The following is an 18,892-nucleotide window of genomic DNA, read 5'->3' on the forward strand; positions in this document are numbered from 1 at the left end:
CTTACTTGGGCACTGGAATAAAATGTCTTTTGCACCAGCCTTATTCAGAACACTAGAGTGGCAAAAGTAACTAGAAATTTAATTTGCTCTGTGAGAAAGCCCATGGATTTATTAACCTCATTTCTTCCCAACAAGGCCAGCATACATACATCCTCAGCTACTGCTGCATGTGTGTATTTTTGGACACCGCTGTCGTGGTAATGGGGAACTACTGTGATTTTAGCACATTTTTTACCAGAGGGCAGCAGATCTTTGCTGAAGATCATTTAGGTTTAATTTTTCCAGATTTTGGAGAAAGCCTTGTAACATTTAGAAATCAACATATTTGTGTGTAGTGGCTTTTTTTTTTTTTAATAACACAACACTCTCCTATGTAGGATTGGTGATTTGCTAGTTTGTGAAGGCAAGGTTAGCTCTCTTGCAGAGACAGCTGGATAAGGGCAGATGACATTAATTATTTGCTTGTGTCTGTAATAGGCAGTCATGAGAGGTATCACCGGAAATACTTGTAATTTGGAGAAAAAGGCTTATGGTTTGTTGCCAAGGTGCTGACAAAGGAAACAATGTCTTTACAACAGCTGATTCAATTGTTCTCTAGCTGAGTTAAATGGAGTTCGGTACCCAGCTTGCAAACACCAGCGTGCTTAAATCTATTTGCAATTGCAAATAGACCCCATTAATTCCATTGTTATCACATTGCTGATTGCAGTGGGAAAGCTCACAGTAATGGATGTTGGGGATGTATATAAGTCTTCTTAAAAATTAAATTTTGCTTTCTAGCAAAACTGCTCCATCACTGATTACAGTTATATCAGTATGACTATTTAAAATAGAAATCTTCACTGGTTCTTCAGAATCTTGACAGCTATTCCCATAAGTGTACAGAGAATCCTGGAATTCCAGATTGGTTTGGGTTGGAAGGGCCCTTAAAGACCACCCAGTTCAATCCCCCCCACCATGGGCAAGGACATCTTCCACTGGACTAGGTTGCTCCAAGCTCCATCCAGCCTGGCCTTGGACACTCACAGGGATGGGGCAGACACAGATTCTCTGGACAGAAGTTTTCTTATATTTTTTCTTATTGGCTTGGATTCTTCTGCAATGGGAGCTACATGGTTATGCCTTTTTCTGTCTGAGGCACAATCTTAAAACAAAATTTATCTGCAGATTTTAATTGTCAGCCTAGAATATATAAACAAAAAAAAATCTCACAATGCTTTGGAAAACAGTTGTTTCACATTTATTTTGTTCATTAAGAAAGACTTTGTTGAATTAATCTGATGAGTCTCTTACTTCAAACACCTCCTTGTGGAGTTCTCTCACATCTCCCTAACACATCCTCCTGGACAAACCAGACAAACTTAAAGGCATCCTATCACTCTTAGCAGCCTCGCATGCCTCTCAGTACCGACTGTGTTAAATAACTCAGTAAATGAATGTTACAACATAGCTCTCACTGTCTGAAGTTGAGAAAACATCAGAGTACAGCAGGCTGGGAAAGGGCTTTATGATACTAGAGACATTTTCCACACTGTATGACTTCAGCCGTGAATATCCATTGAAAAGCGAGAGATACCCAGAAAAAAAAAGTGCAAGCATTTGCCTGTGCACCTCAAGCAAGTCTTTGTCATTGTTGCTGCTGCTGGAGATAGTTACACTCTGCTCTGGAAATTGTCCCTTGACCTTGTTTACCTGGAGCTTTCAAAGTCCCCAAATGTCCAAATATTCCACTGGGAGAGGAGTGGTGCCAGCGAAGGACAGCTTCAAATCCCTGTAAGTCTCTGTCCGAAGTTTCTCTCATCTGCCTCACGATTGTGGTGAAAAAGGACAGAAACTGGGACCACCAAGAAAGACCCTGTTTGGAATCCTGGTCTTGTTGGAGATGGTTGCTTGTCAAGATCCTGAGGCCTGAGTGGAGCTTCTGGCTTGCCAAGCTATTGTTTGCAGGTGTGTTTGCTGTATGCAACACTGAACCCAGTGAAAGGAGAAGGGGCACTTTGCCCTTTCTTTGCCTGCGCCCACTCTTCGCAACAATAGCCCTGGAATTTCCCCACCTCTCGGCTTGGTTGGACTTTTCTGAGGTAGCCTTTGGTGCTCCCCACGGAAGACTCTTCATCTGTTTTACAACCACTGTGACGGACAGACTGAGAGGGGAGAAGCCTCTCCCTCAAGGACTGAGACATGAAACCCCTATATGGAAAAGCTCCCCCTCCTCCCAAGGACTGAGACTGAAACCACTAACCCAGGGGAGGTGTGTGGGGAAGGTGAGCTGACCAAAGCAAGATGTTTGCTTGCAGGTGTGGCCATTGGACCAAGAAGACCATGGTTCTTGCCTACTGCTGAGAATATGGACTGTCTGTGCCCTTCTTCAATGCCTTCTTTTTTTTCCATCAGCACTTACAATATTCTTTATTACATTTGATTCGATTTCAAGACTTGTCCCCTTCCCCCATCAAAAAAGGACTATAATAGAAGATTGAGTTGACCAGTATCTCTGAGATCTCCCCTGATGTGACCAGGGGAACTCCGTCAGCTGGACTTCGAAGGACTTCGTCGTTCTACATTTGGTAGCTATATACCTTCCTTTCTCTCCCTCCCTCTCTTTTCCCTATTTTTTCCTTTTTCCCCAATTCTTCCCCAACGCATTTTGCTGTGGTCATTCAACAAAGGTGCATTTGTTTCTGATTATTACTGCAAATCCCCTTGCTGTGTCAGTTTTTTGCACTCTGAGATCAATTAACAAACCATCACGAAACCTGTTCGTAATTATGGATTGTGGCAATGCCACACCTCAGCTTGTGAAGATGAGGACCATCTCCAGCACAGAGAAGTGCCTGTGAACCAGATGGTCAGGTGGCTGTTGTAGGTATTTTTTTCCATGGTAGAAAGCAGCACTGTTTTGCAGTTGCACATCAAGTTTGCCAGGCAGTAATTGCAGTCATGGATAGGCACAGAACAGCTGCAGCTGCAAATTGTGTTTTCCTTAGTGAAAATTAGTGTGTCTTTCTTCTGACTTCTCACAAAACTGATGTGTATGCCAAGGAATCTGGCCAAAATGAGAGCCAGACAAATGGAGAAAGCAGGGTAGGCTATTGGCTTCATTAGCACTGGTGCCAAGCTGCCAAGTGTCTCCTCCTTTTACTGAGTGATTTAGATCACTTAGCTTTACCTACTGAGGAAAAGCAATTTCTTTATAATGCTAAAGATCTCTCCATGGTTAACATTACTTTGCTTTTCCACTCATCTATCACATCTATTTAGAGCCATATTGCAGATCTGCATTAAGGAGAAAACACAACTACACTGATTTAGAAAACGGATTGTGATTAAAGTTTGGGATTCTTTCTTCGTTCTTCTTTTGTTCTAAATGGTTTCATCTGCTTATAAGACAGCTTGGACACATTCTTCTCTATGCAGACAGCTCTTTGGCCTGGCCTGTGCAGAGGTAAGGACAGGACAAGGAGTTGTGTAGGACAATTCCTGCTTGTTTCTCCTTTCTGCTTTCTTTGCTTCCAACCAGACAGGGGTGACAAAGGACCCTGTTCTCCACTTCCCTGAGTGAGGCAGTCTGAGAAGGGCTGGAAGTGATGGTTTTGTTTTACACCTGAATTGCTAAGTAACATTGTGATAAGCTTTCCCTTAAACTGGTGTGGGATATACTGGGAAAAGGGAGGGAGGGAGAACAGTTAAGGGCGGAAGTATTGCTGGGCACAGCACATATCCTTCTGAGCTATGTGAAGTGCTGATAAAACCTGATTTTGATCCATGTGAAGCTACATCTGCTCCAGCCTTAATCTGTAAGTTTTGAGGACCAGGGACCACCTCTCATTCTGTCTTGCACAGCAGCTACTATAGGATAGATCCAGGCTTTGTCAGTCGCTCTGCCCCCACTTCATTTACCCTTGCAAAGCAAAATAGCAACTCCACACACACCTATGACAATGGAGCAAGTTCCCATCCCAGCCATGGGCCACCTCAAATAGCTGGGAGCATTTTTGGTGGGATTCTTGGATTCTCAGTTGCCAGCCCTTTGGTTTTCAAAGTGGAGTTGAATTTTACCAGGAGCATCTGTGTTTTCCTACATATTATTATATGATGGTACAGCCAATGAAGTACAGTGCAGTTTCTTAACAGGTGTTATAAAGATGTTGGAAAGTTTGTCTAATTTGATGTAACTGATTTGAAGCACCAAGAAGCATTAGAGACAAATTTTGACCAAAGGTGACAGATTCTAGTGAAAGCAGCAGTAGAGTACATGCTGGATAGAATTTGGTCCTTATGTAAAAAGATTGATTCACATCCAGAATGTTTGTCTGCAGCACTTCAGAAAACATGGCAATACACCTAGTTTTTTAGACTTCTGTTATTAATATTCTTGTTCCTGTTTGTCCTATTCCTGTTCCCGATTCTTTTCTTATCTCATTGCTGTTTCCAGTAAACTGCTCTTATCTCAATCCATGAGCTTTGCCTTTTGTGCCCCCAGTTGGAGGTGGGGGAAAGGGACCATAGGAGGCTTTTTCAGTGGGAGTACTAAAGTGGAGAATACCATTCCCAAACCATGACAGAAGGATGCAGATATTTAAGTCTTTAAATCAAATATTTAATCTATGTTGTGGAACATACCAGAAATTCCAATCCAGCTGCTGGCTGACGTTTAACTCCAAAGATCACACTCACACAAGCTGTAGCTGTTGTGGTATCATTATTGCTAGAAATGTTTCCACTATCTAAGCATTTAATCACATTGGAAATCCTATTTCTAGACTTCCACACTGCTCATTTTCTCAGTCCTTAACAGTAGCTAACAGTTGTGATAGACCAGAAATCTGTAATATCAACACAGTTTCACAGCTAAATTAAATTATTTGGATTTTTCTGTGTTGGAGGTACTATTTGCCAGACATCCTAGACAATGTTGACAGCATGAGTTTAGACTAAGTAAAAGAGACTCAAACTTCCACCTGTGTCAAAAGGAGTGATACTGCTTTTTCCACTTAACATTTGAGGGCTTAATATTCATCAAACATTAGACTAAAATGCTTTGCTGCATCCTCATTAGTTTAAACTCTTTTTTCTCAGTACCTGAAGAGTGGAGAACCTTTAAAGTTCCCTACTGATTTGTGGCCAACCAATCAGGTTTAGCTTTGCTGATAACATTTTGGCTCCATCCATCTGAATGCACAAAAGTCTAAATTCTGGCATTCCAGGAAATTTAAACTCCAGAAATATGTCTACTCTTCTCTGTTCTCTGAAAATCAGAATCATTTCTATCCAGTTCTCAGGATTTAGTTTCTGTGTGGCTTTGGTGAGGGATATGCAAGAAGTGCAATACATGTTCAGGGTTGTATGTCTGTGAAGTGTCAAAGTCACTTGCAATGCATCTTTTCGTTTAAGTCGTTTAAGCTAAGGACTATCTGCAGAAAAATATGCATTTTATGGTTCTTAATCAAACCATATTGCTGTCTCCACTGCTTAAGGCTTGGAAAATTATTTGCTTTAATTTTTAGGGATGGGAGAACTGCCTTCAGTAGGGCTCTTGGAGATACACAGAGCCCTTTTTTGTAACATTAGCATTAAGATGAAATAAAATATGGGATGATTTTCTTGCCTGTTTTAGCTCGGTTCTCCATCATCTCCAAAATTTAAAAACAAAGTATTTCAGAAAACTGGAGAATATGGTGTGTGTGGTGCATCTTTCCATCATGGTCGCTCTCTGACCATTACCCACTTCCCTTAACAGAGATAATTTATCTCTTGAACTCACCAGAATAGTTTTAGACATAATCTATAGAAACACAAAGAATGCAGCAGATTATGCTAAATGTCAAGATTTTCTATGCAATTTTCTCAGAAAACTGGGGGATATACTTCCTTCTCTTCCCTAATTTTTCAGTAAAATTTAGCTAGACTTCCAGTATAATCAGTACAACTATTCAAAGTCCCATCCACCTGAAACAATGGATTTTACAACTGGCTTCCATAAGCTATTTGACATGTCTTTATGTAATGTAGCAGGTATAGAAGTTCTGTAAAAATCATAGAAGCCTTTTTCAGCTTTCTAGTTTATCTTAGAAGACTTTTGAACTCAGAAGCCCAGGAAACAAGAATAGGATTTCAAATCTGAACTTGGCAAATTATCTGGATGCTCTTCGCTCACTGATGGGTAACCAAAACCTACCTGCTTTTATGCATTTATTCTGATGAAAAGAATAACTCCTTTGTCTACAGAAGCTCAAGCAAAGAGGGAGCTGGTTTTTCTTTTATTTCCATATAATTGTCCAAGGCAGCTGGTTTAGACCATTATTCTTGTCCAACTTTATACCCAGTGTTCATCAATGCTTGAAAGTGGCTGGAGTAATAAAACGGGTAGCACATTTGCATACCAAGAGTGATTGAAAACTGGATGCCAGAAGCTACCTGCAGCCTGCAGTGCTGGCCTGGGAGGGGTAAGGCCACTGCTGCTTTGCAGCTGGAAGCTCTGCAATAGAGAGGGGAGAAGGGAAGCTGCATTCTCTGCTTAGCAACAAGCAAAAATACCAATTATTTTAGGGAAATACTTACTTCTGGTAGCAAAAACCTGATTCTGAAAAAAAACTATTTTGAGTGTTCTAAATGTAGTAAATAATTTCTTCATTTTTTGACCTAAGTGGGGGGTCTCTCAAGCGAAAATCAGACTAGATATAAATAGCAGCAGAAAATTATTTGTTTGATTGTTTCAACCATGCACGGTTTTAGATGTGTATCCTACATCCAGCATGGAAACCCATGGTTTATTGTGTGTTATCCCAAAAGTTTTCTAGCACAAGATTCCATCCCTGTTCCTTTTGCTTCACAGGTTTTGACTGCTAAAGGAGATTTTCGGTGTTTATTTAGTAGTAGCATCATTTCAGGTTTTTTTAATCTGCTTTGATAATTCCACTTTTTTCCCCCTCTAATTGCAGGTCTGTGTATTAAGAAAACTGCAAAAAAGCAATAAAAAGCCTTTGACTATTGTGTGTGAGAATGCTACTGTCACAAGGAAAGTTTATGCTATTCAATGGAAGTTCCAAGCCTATAAAATTGATAGAAAATTCAGAAAAAAACTAATTAAACCGCTCATTCATTACTTATACTAACATATGCCCATCTGATAGTGGTGTATTAAGCAAAGAGGAGTTTAAATCTTGAGTAATGTACAGAGGATGAATAGAAAACCCATCTAATTTAGATTAACATGGCATTTTAAACTGAGCAGGTGTTAAAATACAAGATTACAGGAAAATGCAATGAGTCAGTCCCTGAATAAACCTAATCTGACTAGCTACATAATCTGATCAGAAAGCCCTAGGGAGACTGTGGCCTTAAGGAAAACAAAATGCTGGATTTGCTGGTTTTACTCCATGGGAATTTTAGGAATTCCCTAAGTGGGCTGATGTCTGAGAGGAATTTTGTTTTCAGCGTCTTTTCTTAAACAAATATTGTACTTATTTAGTTAGTCCATAAATAAATTGAGGCAAATAAGTTTGTGATCAAAGCTGAAGTTCTACAGCCTTTCAGGCTGCAGCATGGTTCATTCTTGTTGTCAATAGCTTGAAAATGATATTTGTGTCTGCTTGTGCAGCTGAAGCCTGGGCTACTGGCATTGGGTTGTAGAGGTGGAGTGCTCAAGGGTAGTGGAACAAATTCCTTCCCAGCAAGATAAAAATGCAAGATAAAACAGGCAATACTGTAGCACTGAAGTTGAACAACACTCTGACCCTCGAAATGTTCACTGTATGGGTGTTTTGATTTTCAGGTGTACACAGACTCCAGGAGAGGCAATTCATCTATAAACACCTCTGTAAAATCCTCAAGCCTCTCCATCCTATGTAGAGCTTCTGTCCACAGCAGAGGCAAACGTTACAGCAGGGAAGGCTGTGACATGGAACTGCAGGGAGGCAGAATAACAGGAGAAAACTCAAGGGAAAGGAGGAAATCTTCTCCTCCCAAAGAATTGGGAGTGGTGATATCCCCCTTTTTCCCCCAGATGAAGGGAAAAAGGTTATTCCCAACCCTGAGAGAGCAGAAAGGAGGCATGTGCAAGAATTTCATTTTCATGCTGTGTTTCATACATGCAGCTTGCACTTTTCCTAATAAAGAGTAGGGGGCCAGGATGAGTGGCAGGAATTGCTTTGCCTGAACACACCTGGAGCTATTCCACCTTGGAGGTGTGCACAGTGCATGCTGTCTGGGAAGGCAGACACACACAGACACACACCTGGGTATTCACACTTGAATTGCATCAAGATAAGCATTTACAGAAATGAAAAGTGAGAAGGAAGTGTTATAAAACTTTACCAGCATGGGAGAACTGTTTTGCACAGACGTAAGGTAGAATGATTGGTGGAGCTGTGTTCCCTGGGATTTAAAGTCCAAGTATTCAAAAAAACCCACAAGTCTATATCCATGCATAAAGCATGAATGTGCAGGCTCACAAATACACAATTGTATTTTCATACAAGAAGTGCTTTTGTAACTGTAAGGTATGCACAGTCAAAGCCCTGTTTATTCATGTGTCCTGAGAAAGGGACAAACTTCTGGGAAGCCAGGTGTCCCAAGGATGGGTGGTCAGCACTGTCCAAAAACCAGAGCTACCTTTGGTGGCTCAAGCTGAGCACTTCAACACTAAAGTACTTACATTTATTTTTAAAGACCTTTTTAAATTTTCTTTTTTGTATGTCAAACCAACTACTCCCTGGAACAAGGGCACTTACACTGAGTGAATGTTAGGAAATAAAGTTTGACAGCAATTTTGGTTATTTCCCAGTACCCTTTCTAACATGACCTGGACAAAAGTTCAAGTTAAACATTACATGAAAGTAAATATTACCTAATGCCAAAACATAATGCTAAATATTACAGTCTATAGTAGCACTTAATTTTCTATTGTTCAGACCCTAAATTAGGAAAAAAAAGTTAGATCAGAAAGTTGCATTATCAAAAAACTGATATGAAATATTGGTGGTCACTAAGCAGCTGGAGAATGAAACTCTGGAGCAGGGCACCTTGGGGCAGAAAATCTCAGCTCTGTTCACTCAGATAGTGAATGTTGTCATTGCCATTGAGACTCCAGAGCTATATAGAAATAGTATATTTACTTTAGTTTGTCCTTACTGTGTCACTGACTTTATTTATAAATTAAATGGCAGAATAAAACAGAGGTCCTAGATGCTCTTTCCTTGAGCCTCCTTTCCAATGCTCTTCTCAAGGCAGTTTTAACTAAATAAAATGTCTCAAATCCTGTCAGCTGGAATAATCCCCATGAAAATTCCTATCCCCTTTTAAGATTTGCCTAAAGGAGTCTTTGCAAAATGGAGCAAAATCACTCCACCATTCCTTGTGGTTGTTATTCATAGAACTATTAACTATTACCTTAGGCATACAGATACAGTGTAGAAACAATGGCAACACAGGAACGGCAAACTTTGCAGATTTTGTTACTTCACCTCGATTACAAAGCAACAAATTTGAAACACAAATACCTGCTAGGAAGAGTTACTGGAAAGGGAGAGAAACCGCCTCGTTCATAAAAAATACAAGCTATTAAATGTTTCTCTCTTATTTACCCCCCTACTTTAGAGCCAAAACAGTGAGTTACTCTTTCTCTGGATGCCAGCAGATGGGTTTGTCCATCCAACTGGAGGGAGTAACTGGAAAACCGTAAGAGGAATGGCTGAGGTCGCCTGGCTTGTTCAGCCTGGGGAAGAGGAGACTGTGAGGAGAAACTTCATAGCAGTCTGCAGCTTCCTCAAGAGGGAGCAGAGGAGCAGGCACTGATCTCTGCCCTCTGTGACCAGGGACAGGACCTGAGGGAATGGCCTGAAGATGAATCAGGGGAGGTTTAGGCTGGATATTAGGAAAAGGTTTTTCCCCCAGAGGGTGCCTGGGCACTGAGCAGGCTCCCCAGGGCAGTGGTCATGGCCTCAAGGCTGCCAGAGCTTAACAAGCAATGCACTCAGGCACAGGATAGGATTGTTGGAATGTTCTGTGAAGGGCCAGGAACTGGAAACAATGATCCTTGTGGGTCCCTTCCAACTCAGGATATTCTGTGACTCTATGAAATTTTCAGTCACAGTTTAGCAGAGGCACAACTGGCTCTCAACTGTTCAAACACTGTGTATGCTTCTCCCCAATCCACATGGAAAACACCACCTTTGTGGCATGTTTTACGTTCCTGTTTTCACAGCAGAGTACCTACTGAATGCTAGAATTTCTGCTGCTAGCCTGGGACTAACTGTCCTGAATAAGCAGTGAGATTATTTGCAAGAACTTATAAGCAGCTTCACAAGGAAATGCAGTAGGACTACACTAAAAAAATCATGAGGCAACATGCCGTGGAGCAAAGGCAATCTAGTAGGACACATGTCAGGAACAAAGACTAAGATTTGCTGTGATTCAAGTGAAAAGATATTTGCTGCTTTTTCAAAAATAATGCCTGGCCTTTACATGCTCCAGGTCCCTCTGGGAACAGCAGATACTGGTACTCCACATTGCAAGGCAAGATGCATTCTATTACCATCTGTATGGCAGTTGTCTTTTGTCAAGTGGGCAGTTTTCCTTATCTCTCTCTGAATGATCACAAACCACTCCTCCCTCAGGAGGGGACATCTGCTAATAACAGGCTATTGAATGTCACTGGGTGACTGATAAGAACTATAACATCCCATTGTGAGATGCTCCGCCCAGAGGGAGGAGCCAAGCATTCCTACCCAGATATAATCTGGAGGTACTGGAATAACTGCACAGCTTCTCCACTGGATTTCCCAGAGGAACAGCAGCTGCCTCCTCTTCCACTAGATCTTTGTAGGAGGACTACACCCTTTTCTACAGGATCACTACTTCAGCAGAACCACACCTGACACTGCAGGAGCACTGCAGCCACATTTTCAATTAGACTGCTACCAACACCCCGGTTGAGTTCTGGCTGTCAGTGTTGTTCTAGTGTACTGCAGTTTTATTTTATCCTTTTGTTTTCTTCCCTGTTAAAGAACTATCATTTCCTACTCCCATATTTTTTGCCTGAGAGCCCCTTAATTTAAAAGTTATAGCAATTCAGAGGGGTGGGGAGAGTTTACATTCTCCAATTCAGAAGAAGCTCCTGCCTTCCTTAGCAGACTCCTGTCTTTCCAAACCGAGACACATGGTAAGAACATTTGGCCAAAGTCAGGAGGAGTTAGGGTGACATTCGGGGCCTGGACATCCAGGCATTTTCTTTTTCCTAGCAAACAGCACACCTGTCCAAGTCATGAGCTGAAAGCTTTTCCTCAAGAAAGCTGTGGGAAATGGTGTCAACAGCTTTACTAAACCCCAGGTAGGCAACATCCACAGCCTTTCACTCACCCACCAAGCAGGTCATCTTGTCACAAAAGCCAGGTTGGACAAGCAGGACTTGTCTTTCACAGACCCATGTTGGCTAGGCCTGATCCCTGGTTGTTCTGCACGTGCCAAATTATGGCACTCAGGATGGTCTGCTCCATCACCTTTTAAGATACCTGAGACTTTTCTTCATTATTTGTCTCTAGATTTCCCCAGCCATCCAGTAAAGGAGATTCTCCTTAGCCCTCATTTTGTGGTTAATGTATTTATAGACACATTTGTTTTATTGTCTTTTACAGCAGTGGCCAGATGAGCTTCCATTCTTCTTGTTTTCTCTCTGCCTCATCACATCCTTGTTGATTTCCTGACTTGCTGCCCTTCTTTCAAATATTATAAACTCTCCTTTTTACTCTGAGTTCGAGACAAAGTTCCCCTCCCTCTAGCTCTTCTTTCAGCATAGCCTGCTTCTGTGCCCTGAAGATTCCTTCTTACAGCACATCCAGCCTTCCTGGGCTCCTTTGCCCTTCAGGACGGCCTCCCGAGGCGTCAGAAAAATTTTGCAAAGCACTTTGCAAGGCTGTACAGTTAGCAAAACACCATTCAAACTGCTCTGGTGTTGTAGGAATAATAAATTGTGAAGGATCTCTGGCATTCAGTTGCAAACACTGACCTTTATCTGCAAAGGCTTTGCCTTAGGCATCATAACAGCACAAACCATGTTAGGTCTTTGATCTCCTATGACACGCGTCCAGCTCACCTGAGGCTGTCCTGTTGATCCGAGGCCTTGGTCTCCACACTCCCTAGAATCTGTTTTGGGGACAGAAGATTTTAAAATGATAAGTTGAGCAATTCTGGGTTTTTTCAGGTATAGTCATGGGTGGAGTAGAGGTGGAAACCATTGCATGTATTTGTCCAGTAAAATCTGCATCAACAACATCAGGGTGCACAATGATACCTTGCATAGTGGTACTGGACCTTCCAATTAACAATGCACTCAATCCTTTCCCGATAGGCGCCTGAGCCTTGAGAGGGACCTTATGTACCTTTGAGGTACTTATGGTTACTGTGAGAGAGGTGACCATATCCAGAGACAGGGACAACACACACCCCAAGGTCCATGTGGCAAAAGAGCAAGTTTATTCTTCAAACTCCTCTTTATAAAGGTGATCTGAAAAACCCAGTCTGAATAACTCATTGGTCTGATCTTTTACACTGCCCAGCTCCCAGACCAGTGAGATGTCTGCAGCTTAGGACAGAACATAATTGGCTGAGGTTCCTGTCACTCAGTTCAAGGGCTGGTTTTATGGAGCCAGCTCAGTATCTTATTTATAGCTGAATTAATTGCCCAGTACAAATCAGCTTGTACAGTAACATCCAGGAACCTCCTGAACTCTCTCCTCTGTGTTGGTTGTATTTTCAGCAGACATCTAGTGTGTTGAAGCCCCCATGAAGACAAGGGCTGGCCATCGTGAGACTTCTTGTCTGCCTCTTGGTCCTTGGTTAAGTGATCTGTACCTGGATATCTGCCCTGCTGGCATTCCCCACAATTCTTACCCACCAACCCTCAACACTTACATCATCACTGTCAAGCTCTAGACAGTCAAAACACTCCCTCACACACAGGACTACCCCATCACCTTTAATTCCTTGCCTGTCCCCTCTGAAGAGTTCACCACCAACCATTGCACCATTTCAGTGGTGCCAGTCATCCCACCATGTCTTTGTGATGGCACTATGCCATGGTTTTCCTCCTGCAACCTGTCTTCCAAGATCTCCTGTTTGCTGCCCACGCTGCAGGCACTGGGGCAGATGCCCTTCAGTTGGGTTATCAATCCCAATGCCTTTTTGGGGAGAGTTCCTGAGTGACCATTCTTAGGAGCTTCCATGGTTTCTAGCACATCAATAACACTTGGACTCTTGCTGCTTCATGACAATGAAGTAGACATTATCTATATCTACTGAGATGGTAGCCTGAACGACCTCACTAACATACCATCCTTCAAACAGTGTCAAGCCACTCCCAGGCTTATCTCAAGTGACCTGGTTTTTATCCCCTTCCCCCTTCAAATCCAATTTAAGGCTCACTCAACATGCCCTGCTAACTCCTTTTCCCTCTGAGACAGGTGTACCCAGTAGGCTTGTCACCAGTAGGCTTGTTGTGATCTAAACCATCCCATGATCAAAAACCTCAAAATTCTGTTGCTGACACCTGGCTTAAAGCCAGAGATTTGTCTGTACGACTTTCCTGTTTCTACCCTGAACAGTGGACCTCCCAGATCAACCTCCCCCAGTTCTACTGCTGACCATGACAACCTGTGGTTGGGAATATGCCTGGGGTCAGCTGGGGTCCAACGTTTTGGCCATGTCTCTTTCCAACTCCTTTCACACCCCCACCCTACTCACTGCAGGGGCAGCATGAGGAGCAGCAAAGGCCTTGACACTCAGCATTGACTGAAATATCCCTGCTTTATCAATCCTCCCTCCATCAAAAACCCAACCCACAGCCCCAGGGAAGAAATGGAACTTATTCTCTGCCCAAAACAGTACATTCTCCATTCCTTATTCTATGCCATGTACATCCTGCTCAGATCCTGTGATATCCAATATCCACCATCCCCTTCCCACCCTTAGCCATCATGCACAGATATCATTCCCTTAGTCTGTGGAACACTCCTATGAAATGCCCATGAAATGCCCATAAAATGTCCACAAATGTTCACAAAGTCACAGAATCACAAAATGGTTTGGGCTGGGAGGGACCTTAAAGCCCATCTTGTTCCAACCCCCTGCCATAAGCAGGGACACCTTCCACTGGACCAGGTTGCTCTCCAGGCCCCATTCAACATGGAACATTTCTGGGGATGGAGCATATACCTGCTCTAGTTTGGCCTCCTGGATGGCTGCAGTGCCTCCAGGAGTGTACCTGCTCTGTTGGGGGTTTATGCATGGCCACACACTTTGAGGTGTTCCAGCATGACCTCCAGCACAGCCGCAGATACTTCAAGGTGTACTTTCTCTGGCATGGTCCTCTTATCCTTGGACCACATTTCCTTCAGAGGTGCTCCTGCTGCACCATGGACATACCCACGGTCACCAATGCTTTGGGGTGTCCTGCTTCCACATGGACACATCCACAGGTCACAGTAAGCAGCAGCAGCCACTAACGAGAACCAGACTAATCTACAGTAAGGCGAGCACAGGAGCCCTGTGGTTTTACTTTCCCTTTCTCCCTGGCCTCCAGGGCTGCTCTGGCCAGGCTCTCCTCACAGCAGATCTTACTCCTCATCCCAGGTGCCCCAAGGGGACACTGTCTCCTCCTCCCCACAGCTCCCCCAGCTGGATTTCTGCCCTCAGCCAGGGATAGTGCTGCTTGCACTTCCCCCACTATAGCAAATCCTTTGTGTGCCATCCCAGCGAGCCCCAGGATCTCTCCTCCTTGGTGTCCCCAGCACCTCCAATCCTCATCCCCCTGACCCCCCATCACCCATGGATATCCCCCTATATCTGGCTGTTGTCCATCTCCCTGCTGGCTGATGGTGCCCCTCGTCTGGGGAGGTCCCTGCTTCTGATGAACGCGAACCCTGCCGGTGTGTGGGGGTGATGGGTGAGCATGGCAAGTCACCGCTGCCGGCAAAGGAGGAGTCAGAGGTGGCTGAACATGAGTGATAAACTCTTGGGGGTTCATTTGGCTTGGAAGTGAGCCTGGGGGCCTAGCTGTAGGCTGCCATCCCAGTGTCATGAGCATTGTCCCCATGGTCCCCCTGCTTTGTCTCTGACCCTCTAAGTGTGCTGTGCCCTGCTGTGCAGACCTGGGTACCCAGGGAGAGGTATTGCTGCTGACCTGAGCCACAGCCTACGCTCTCCTCAGCAGCATGAGGGGACTGGGGCAAGCACATCCTGGGTCAGGAGCACCCTGCACCCATGCACCCAGAGTCTCAGGACATGCTGCTGGCTGGGATCCCAGTGGGGTTGTTCCTGGTGGGTGACACAGCAGGACAGGTCTCAGCTGGTGCCAGCATCAGTGTCTGGGTCAGTGCTGGAACATGCAAGGAGGAGCTTTGCCCTCTGATGCAGCTGGGGTGCTTTCCTCAACCTGCCTGCATCTCTCAGCAGCCCCTCCCAGGCCCCACCACCCTCCCTGACCAGACCTTACTCCTGCTGCCACTTGCAGAACAACCAGTTGCTTCCCTGTCCACAGCACTGCAGCATCTGAGGGCTTCCCTTAGAGTGGCTCTGCCTGCCATAGAGCATCTGCTGGCTAGGACTCTGGCCACTGGTAGCCCCCCACACCAGCAAGACCTCCACCTCATCAAGGAGATGGTGCTGGTACTGTGTCCATAGGAGCATTCCAGTGCCACCAACCTATCCATGTTGGCTGCCCCACCCCCACCTCCCTCTGGAAAATGGCAGTTTCCTTTCAACTGGGATGTCATCTTCGTGATGAAGACCTGCTACAAGTCCCTACTGAGGACTTGTTCCATGAGGACAAGGAGGTCCTCATCCCATTCTCCAGATGTTTGAGGTTGCTGACATCGCCCTCTTCCAGCTCTGTTTCTGACTGTGCTCAGCACCTACAACTGTGACTTTGTGAGAGTTGATGTCCCTGCAGGACAGTCTCTCCTGCCACCAGGCCATGGGGACATGTGGCAGGGAATGGTCCTGTCCCACCAGCTCTGCCAGGACAGGGAGGTCTCAATCTTGGTCGTGGTGGGGGGTGTGCCATGGGCACATGGCTTTGCACATCTCTCAGCTGCTCTGACCTGTGGTTTGCAGTGGGGTCTGTGGGCAGCAAAGCATGGCACAGTGTGACACAGTGTGACACAGCATGGCACAAGATGGCACAGCATGGTAGGGCTGGGTGCCATGCTGTGCAGTGAGGAGTGTGCTACTGCCATCACACTGCAGGCAAGGAGAAGGGGTTGGGGTTGGAGCCACCAGCATCCCTGGGACAGTAGGACAGGATGGGGGACACAGAGACACCCACATCGGGTCCTGCATGGCAGGTATCTGTGCCCAGCTCAGCCTGGCCATTGTGCCACTGTCCCCAGGACATTGGCTGAGCCTGGCAGGGGCCTTTGCTGAGTGGCAGCTGTGGTGTCAGGATGCAGCTGTGTGTGGGGTCTGTGAGAGGGGATGGAGGCTGGAATTAACCGGGCTAGGGGGTGCAGCAGGGCTGCCTTGGGTGGCAGGTCCCTGCCTGCCCAGGTGGCTGCTCCACTGCTTGCCTTCTCCTGGCTCCTAAGAGTCACTGTGGGACTGGGGTGTCCCCAGGGGACTCCTGTGGCTCCCTGGGCTGAGGGCAGCTCATGGGGGCTGCATCTGGAGGCTTCTCCATCCCCCCCATCCCTACCCTTCCCACATTCTGAGCATCCTGAAGTGTGATGCCCATAGCCCAGGGGCTGCTCAAGGGGTTTGGGATCTGTTCCCCAGCCTCTCCCACAGCCCAGGAGGCTCATAGCTCCCAGAAGCACTTGGGGGAGCAAGAAGGGGGCTGGGACACAAGAGCAGGGGCCCTGCCAGCACAGAGTGGTTATGGGGGCTGCCCCATGGAACAGCAGATGGGACTCAGCAATGCCATGCTGAGGAACAGCCCCATCCCCCCCAGGTGCAGAGAGGGATGTGATAGCCCCATCTTCCATGGTGCCTGCAACCCAGGGCTTCTCCACCCACCCTCTCCTCCAGGGCAGGGCACAGCCATTGTGCCAGGTATTCCCTGTGGCTCTCTAGCCCTTTGCCAGGCAGGAAGGGGGTGAGGAATGGATCCTGCCCTTCAGGGTCACCAGGGCTACCTCCTCTCCCTCCCTCTTTATCCCGTGGGTGCCCTCTACACCCCTGGGCAGCACCATCCCCAGGATGCAGGTGACACTGGGCAGCCTTGATGCACTTTAATAAACTCTGGGGTCCCAGAGCCAGCTATGGGCAGAGCTGGTTCCAGCCCAGGCAGCGCTCCTGACTCATTTTGGGGCACCAGGAGCCCCACTCACAGTGGGCCAGCACACGTGGGGCCCTACAGTCCCCAAAGCAGGTCACAGAGACGGGCCTCCCTGGAGGTATCACACGTGCATGCAGTAGTGTGGGGCTGTCAGAGCAGGGAGCTGCACTGCAGGTGCTCACCCAGCATGGGAGCTGCTCCCTGGCTCAGCCCAGGCCCCCACTCTTCCCAGGGACAGGGGGCGGTGCTTGGGACGGCCATTGCACCTCCCTGGTGTCGGCACCGAGGGGACTGAGCACCACGCAGGTGAAGTTGGTGTGCAGGTGCTGCTTGTTGAAGGAGCTGAAGTGCAGGTCACGGCGCAGGGCCCACCCCGAGCCCTGCAGCTCCTCTCTGTGAACCCAGAGGGGACCAGTCAGTGCCCACTCCGGATGGGCAGACCGAGAGGCCTTGTCCCAGCCTGGGCTGCCCCGCTGTCACTGCCCCGTCCCCGTACTCACTGCACTGTCCCCTCACGCACAGCCCCGTCTGGGTGCAGGCTCTCCACGAAGAAACCATTCTCCAGCCAGTAGAGCAGCGTCATCTCTGGAAGCTCACTCAGTGCTTCACATGACACAGTCACACTCTCACCTGCAGCCAGAGGGGGTGTGAAGGTCAGGGGGGCTGCAAGGGTCCCCCGTGCCCCCAGGCACAGCCACAGCCCCCCTCCCTAACTAAGGGGAACATTCCCCCACCTCATCAGCACCCCGAAATCTTGGCTGTGGCTGGAGGATTCACCTTGTCTGTGCTGGAGGCTGGCACAGGAGCTGAACCCCACTGCAGCCTCCTCACCCCCAGGCCCTGCCATAGCCCCGAGGGTCTCTCACCTGGGCGAGGAAGCTCTGCTGGCATCCGCAGGGTGGTGATGCTGGGCGGCTGCAAGGCCATGGCACCTGGGGGAGCACAAAGGGGTGAGCTGGGAGGTTGAGAGTGACCCCGAGACATTTTTGTAGTGTGCGAGGAGGCAGAGTCCCACAAAGGGACGGAGGAACTGCTCATCCCCAGACCCCCGAACAGGCCTCTTGAGGGGCACAGAGCCCAGGGCTGACCTTAGGCACCCCAGTACCCCCCACTTACCTGTGTAGCAAGCAGCCAGGCCCCAGCAGAGCAGGAGGATCCAGGCAGGGCTTCCCAGGGGCTCTGCAGACAAAAACGGAGCTCGGTGCTGGGCACACTGGGATGCTCTCCATGAGCTTGGGATAGCTCACCCAGCACTCCCTGAGCCTGGGATGGTTCCCCTAGCACTCCCTGAGCCTGGGATGGTCCGTGCTCTCAGCATCCTCCCAGCTGGCTATGGTAACCCAGCATGCTCCCCCCAGGACTCCCCAAATCGACGATCCCGTACCCTCGTATCCGTCCAGCACCCCCCGAGTGCGGCATATCCCGTACCCCCCAGCATCCTCCTCCCGCGGTCACTCAGGTGGCGGCCGGTGCCCCCCAAGGCTGTCCGCCCAGCGCTCCGGTACATACGGACAGTCCGCGGGCGGGCACGGCGCTCGGCTCGGCTCGGCTCGGCGGAGCTTTATGAGGCGGCGCGGGGCGGGGCGAGAGGCAGCGCCGTGACTCACCGGGAGCCGCCCGCGCCCC

At 47.1% G+C, this 18,892-nt stretch overlaps 2 protein-coding genes across 2 annotated transcripts; both read right to left on the reverse strand.

Moving 5' to 3' along the window:
- Positions 1-1,237: 1,237 nt before the first annotated feature.
- C1H21orf62 (chromosome 1 C21orf62 homolog) lies at positions 1,238-3,169 on the reverse strand. Its single transcript, XM_030957713.1, is given in 2 exon segments — positions 1,238-1,771; positions 2,786-3,169. Coding segments are annotated over 2 exon segments (663 nt in total). The 5' UTR covers positions 3,103-3,169; the 3' UTR covers positions 1,238-1,425.
- A 14,111-nt stretch (positions 3,170-17,280) lies between these two features.
- Positions 17,281-18,794, reverse strand: IL18BP (interleukin 18 binding protein). Its single transcript, XM_030957682.1, has 5 exons — positions 18,695-18,794; positions 18,383-18,445; positions 18,133-18,198; positions 17,767-17,896; positions 17,281-17,659 (listed from the first exon to the last, which is right to left on the reverse strand). The coding sequence occupies exons 1-5, from the start codon at positions 18,771-18,773 to the stop codon at positions 17,473-17,475; spliced, it is 525 nt and encodes a 174-aa protein (XP_030813542.1). The 5' UTR covers positions 18,774-18,794; the 3' UTR covers positions 17,281-17,472.
- Positions 18,795-18,892: the final 98 nt, after the last annotated feature.

The sequence above is a fragment of the Camarhynchus parvulus genome, chromosome 1, assembly GCF_901933205.1.
Source record: "Camarhynchus parvulus chromosome 1, STF_HiC, whole genome shotgun sequence".
Classification (NCBI taxonomy): domain Eukaryota; kingdom Metazoa; phylum Chordata; class Aves; order Passeriformes; family Thraupidae; genus Camarhynchus; species Camarhynchus parvulus.

Coding starts and splice junctions, on each gene's coding strand:
- IL18BP (XM_030957682.1), bottom strand. CDS start 18,773: ATGTACCGGAGCGCTGGGCGGACAGCCTTGGGGGGCACCGGCCGCCAC. Junction 18,446..18,694: donor CGGGAGGAGGATGCTGGGGG/GTACGGGATATG, acceptor TTTTGTCTGCAG/AGCCCCTGGGAAGCCCTGCC. Junction 17,660..17,766: donor GTGCGTGAGGGGACAGTGCA/GTGAGTACGGGG, acceptor CTGGGTTCACAG/AGAGGAGCTGCAGGGCTCGG.